The 5,057-nt window shown below is 39.9% G+C and overlaps 1 protein-coding gene across 1 annotated transcript; it reads right to left on the bottom strand.

Moving 5' to 3' along the window:
* Nucleotides 1-269: 269 nt before the first annotated feature.
* On the bottom strand, nucleotides 270-4,335 carry LOC116176380 (U4/U6.U5 tri-snRNP-associated protein 1). Its single transcript, XM_031494906.1, has 5 exons — nucleotides 4,070-4,335; nucleotides 3,590-4,020; nucleotides 2,895-3,537; nucleotides 634-1,451; nucleotides 270-584 (listed from the first exon to the last, which is right to left on the bottom strand). The coding sequence occupies exons 1-5, from the start codon at nucleotides 4,236-4,238 to the stop codon at nucleotides 438-440; spliced, it is 2,208 nt and encodes a 735-aa protein (XP_031350766.1). The 5' UTR covers nucleotides 4,239-4,335; the 3' UTR covers nucleotides 270-437.
* Between the last annotated feature and the right edge of the window lie 722 nt (nucleotides 4,336-5,057).

Genomic DNA, 5,057 nt, shown 5'->3' with positions numbered 1-5,057 from the left:
TAAACGCTGCTCCGTTGAATACTGGTAGTAAAATCTTACACAACTTTAAGTTCCCCGAACTGCCCTTATGAACTATCGTTCGGACACAAGACAACTAATTTCAGTTTTTTGGGGAATTACCTTACAAAATGGCGATGGCTAATAGTTTAAAGGTTAGCGTCTTTTGTACTACCAACAATATTATGTACTTATAGGGTTGTCAGACGTAGAACGGGTGATTATTTGCCACTGGGTGGAACTATATTGTGAAGTGCGTTTAAAAAAAAAGGTACACATGGGAAAATTTTATTTTTATAAACGTTGAATATTTACATTAAAAGCATACATTTAGATCTAACTGCTAATTAACCCATTGACTGTGTTGCTCTTGAAATTCTTGCAAAAATTCCACACCCATCAACTCCGAAACATTCCATTTGACTAATATTGTTTAAAATCTAACGTCTCACTTTAGCAATTGTCGTTGAGTGGGTGTGTTTGCCTCCTGACAAAACTATATAAGGCGACTGCATCTCCTTTTGTTTTGATTGGAGCATATTCAATGTACCTAGCGGTGTATCAGTCGAGCTCATCTTCTTCATCAACTGCAAACAAGTAATTACATACTGTCGAGCACACTGAAATTGAACTCACCCCTTCCTGTTGGGATTTCTTCAGCCGTTTTTCAACCTTATTCTTTCCGGGACCTTTGCCGTGAAATTTGTGAGACAAATACCTAAATGCCTCCTTGGCGCATAGCACGTGACCTTCATCGTCTATGTATTCCAGTTTGACGTTGGGTTTGAACGCATCTTTCTCCTTAAAGTCAGTTATTGGTCCTGCGTACCGTTCTCGACGATTCGCGCCGCCTCCTCCACCCCCGCCGCGTTCCGTTTCATCGCCGTACGTTTTATCTTCGATGGAGTAATGCTGCGCCTGCAGATGCGCGAACCTAGAATTCGACGGTCGATTATTCTCTTCCTTATCGAGGTATCCCTTGCTCATCGCGAGCTTCAGTGCGGCGCCTACGCCGGAGCCAACGTCCGGTTCCTCGTCCAAGATCGGCGTTTCGACGACGGTAACGCGCACAGCCTCCCGCACGATCCGGTTCGGGTCGACCGCGTTCCACTTGCCGCCCTCGTCGATTTCGTCCTCGATTATCTCGACATCGTCGTCGTCCTCCTCCTCCTCTTCCTTTTCAATATCCAATAAATTCTCGCTGTCCTCCCGATTACCCGATTTACCGTAGGTCGGAATGTCGCCCAGAGTTCGACAGAATTCGGCTGTCGCGTTCAATACGATATTACCCAATTCCATGGATTCCTCTTTGGGTTCCGTCTTCACAAGGTCGTCGACGGATAACGCGTTGTTAATGATCTGCTTCTGTTTCAGACGCCGCGATTTTTGCAATGCTCTCTCTAACGCATCGTCGACCTCGTCTTCCATTTTCACCTCCATTTTTGGATTAATTGCTGAAAAGGGAAGCGAAAACAACTCATTCTCATTTATTGGCCAATATCACCGAGTGATTTGTTGTTCTTATAATACGTTTGCGCATGCGCAAATCCAATTTTGAAATGCATTAGTAAAGGATAAGTAAAATTTATTTGGACTGCGTTTGTTGAAGCGCAAACCACAATTTTGTGTCAGAAAAACAACTGAAAAGGCCATGAAAATGTAATACATTCCAAATGTCGTATATTACCATCCATTATTTGCCCCAGAAGGTATGGAATAATGATCTGCTGCTACACGTTTTGGAGCACAGGTAACTGTTTTATAATTTCATTTGAAGTTGTGGCGTTATCGACTATTTTTTAATGGAACACCCCTGTACTCTAAACAGTACCTTTTAAAATACGTGTTTGTTGCAACATTAGAGCGTTCTCCATAACCAACCCTCACGATTAAAACTCGTATATTTGAAAAAATTGTTAACTTTACACCTCTAAAACCTGATATATCTGGAGAAATGTAAGTAACCACCAAAATACAGGGCGTTCCATTCAAAAATGAATTGATGATATCACGATCATAAAATAAAAATGCAAGATAATGTGAAGTCAATCTATGCAGGGTGTTCCCAAATAATATGTACATACGGAAGAGGCTATTCGTTGGCTTATTTTGTGACTAAAAGTACAAAGTTTCCAATCTACAGCGTGTTCTCGATTGTTTAATCTCCTGCAGTTATATTTAGCTCAAATTTGAAATATAATTTAAGATGAAGGGCTTATATCATCGGTCATTTCAATAATAGTCCAAATTTACACAGTGTTCTTTTAGAGGCCAATGTTTCATTTTTTTACCACTGAACTTTTCTTCAGTATGCCGCTGGTAGATTGTAAAATAAGAAGGAATTTTCTGGTTTCTTTAGAAACTTTTTGGTCTCATAATTTTGTCGTATCTGCAACCCTTATCAAGAATAAAAAATGAAAATACATTTTTAAAATAGTCCAGTAGGCCCTGGTTTTATTTAGATAATCTCTTGTTTTTATTAATTTTGACAGTTAAATCTATCCTATTCCATTGGCTTCCCCCTTCCCCTCCCTTCTATATGTAAGATCGCGACTAAAGTAATAATAACTGGAAGCTTCTGCCGCTTAGGCAACCTACACTATCTAAAATGGCAAAGTTGAAGTGTAATTTTTCCGCCGGGAATTCTTGAAACGCCGGAAAACTTACACTGCAACGTTGCGATTTTAGATAGGGAATGGTTAGTTGCCATCATGTTTAAGAACACCTTGTATAAAAAAAATGAATGTTTGTATGTCTTTTATGCCTGCCTAAACCGTTCATCCGATCAGGATGAAACTTTGAGGAATGGTTCCTCAAAATTAAACATGGAAAGAGGGAGTACAAAAAGATAACGAATATTTTTGTATTCGAAATTGCACCTCTTCCTAGACACCTACCGGGAATATCATCGATATCATAATGCTCCTGCTTCAAATGTCTCTTGGTATCTAAGTTTTCCAAATCAGCTGCAGACAACTTCCCTTTAGCCCGTATCTTTCGCACTTTCTTCTTGGGCTTCTTAAATTTCGACATCTCCTCCTCATTGTAGTAGTCAGAGGCGAGAGTTAGTGGCGCAGTACTTGCATTATCCACGATTTTATTTGCCAACTTCTGTTTTATGCTTTGCAAGATCATTTGTTTACGTTCGGCCGCGTTATCGTACCCAATTTGGAAACTCTCTCGCTTCTCCCCTTCAAGTTCCTCATCGTACTTGTCTAGTAGCACTTTCGGTTTTAGATTACCAAATTCGTCCAGCTCCTCGTCACCCAAGCCTTTCTTAATTTTACTCTCGTTAATCTTTCTATATTTTTCGTTTTCGCGTAAATTGATATTGATAAGAACGTCGTCGCCCCCATCTAAAACCTCTTTATCTTCCAGAGTGAGAATGACGGCAGATTCGCCAAAAGTGTCGACATCATGATGGACACGTAGCCCTTTCAGATGCTTTTCTCCATACTGCTTGTTACGCTTCGTTTTGTGTTCCGACTCGACAATCTCTCCAATCCCAAACTGTGCGTCGAGCTCCTCCAACATCATGGCCTAAAACCAAACCGTGTCACATCAATTATACATTTAATGAAACGGAACTAACCCTACGCTCAGCTTCCTTTTTCGAATCTTGAATTTGCCGATTCTTCTCAACCCAAGCGGCCGCATCGTCATCGCTTTCATCCTGACCCAACAATTTAACTTTCGACAATTTTACATCGTAACTGCGTTTCTCACGATGATCAGACAGCCTTGACCGTAGTTTTTCTTGCTGATTCTTAGCAGTCAGGCTGTGAGCGGGCTTGTGGTAGAATTCCCCCAAGTCGTCTTTCTTCTTTCCATCATTGTCCGGTTTTTGCTTGTCCAGTTTGGCGCCGCTTTCGGTTTGCAACGGTTTGAGACCGAGCTTTGCGCGCAATTTGTTCGTCTCTTTGATCGAGAGGCTCTCTACGGATCCTCCGCCTGATATTTCCGGTGGAGGAGGAGGTGATGATGGAGGAACGTCAACAGGAACAACTTCCACCACGTCGGAATCTGATGCAAAAACACACATTAAAAAAAAGACGGATCGCGAGAGACCTACCATCACTATCGCGTTCGTGCCTTTGGAGCTTTTCTCGTTTTCTTTCCTTGTGTCTGCGATGATGTCTGTGTTTCTTCTCACGAGGAGCCTCTTTTTCTTCATATGACTGACTTCTGCTACGGTGGCGTCTCTTTCGACTCTCCTTCGCCTTTTTCGTATTGGAACCCATTTTGTTTACAAGAAATAATATAAATAAATTATTTAGAATGTAATGTTTATAAACGTTCACGACACGATTTTTTCTAGGTTATGTGACGTCATATGTCATTATTGAGGTACTCTACAGCGTGTTCCAATTAATTTTGAAACGAACTTGTATATACAGGGCGAGTCAATATTTTGTAAACAGCCGATGGCACGTAAAAGATTAATTAGAAATAAATGTATTAAACTGAAGCTTCGTAGTACGAAAAGCTTTATAACCAAAAAATATTTTTAAGAATAAAAACTCGTGACTATGTAATGAACCGTCATATTAATTTTTATGTTTTGATACGCCCTTAATGATAGAATTTATGTATTATATGTCATCATTTTTTCGTAATGCCATCCGTTTGTCAGATATTAATTATAGCCATTGAAAAATATATTTTCTTATCTGAAAAGATATGAATGCAGTTGATTTTTCAGTTACGATCTTTGAATATACCCTACGGAAGAAGCAAATAATACTCTTCGGAACCGTCAGGCGTCAGACATCAGACATCAGATATGTGGCTGCTCGTCGCGGCGGACGGCAAACCCTATACAGTTCCACTCCATGAATGAGTGACAAAACTCTTCATAAAAACTCCTGCAATCAGTATGTCGTTTAGGGCAACTTCCTGGACTAAGTATTACAATCCCAATCTTTGTTTTCTCTCAAATTTAAGGCCGAGGATAAAGGATCATAATTTTTAAACCGGTGGAAAAATTTCAGTTGTTTATACATGCTTTATTTATTCAAATTAGGCTTAACATAATAACAAAACATTTAATTAAGCATAAA

The sequence above is a fragment of the Photinus pyralis genome, unplaced genomic scaffold (genome assembly GCF_008802855.1).
Source record: "Photinus pyralis isolate 1611_PpyrPB1 unplaced genomic scaffold, Ppyr1.3 Ppyr1.4_LG7, whole genome shotgun sequence".
Classification (NCBI taxonomy): Eukaryota; Metazoa; Arthropoda; class Insecta; order Coleoptera; family Lampyridae; genus Photinus; species Photinus pyralis.
The sequence above is the reverse complement of the archived record's forward strand: the minus strand, read 5'-3'. Positions and strand labels throughout refer to the sequence as shown.

Coding starts and splice junctions, on each gene's coding strand:
- LOC116176380 (XM_031494906.1), bottom strand. CDS start 4,238: ATGGGTTCCAATACGAAAAAGGCGAAGGAGAGTCGAAAGAGACGCCAC. Junction 1,452..2,894: donor TGATATCGATGATATTCCCG/GTAGGTGTCTAG, acceptor TTCCCTTTTCAG/CAATTAATCCAAAAATGGAG. Junction 585..633: donor AGAAATCCCAACAGGAAGGG/GTGAGTTCAATT, acceptor ACTTGTTTGCAG/TTGATGAAGAAGATGAGCTC.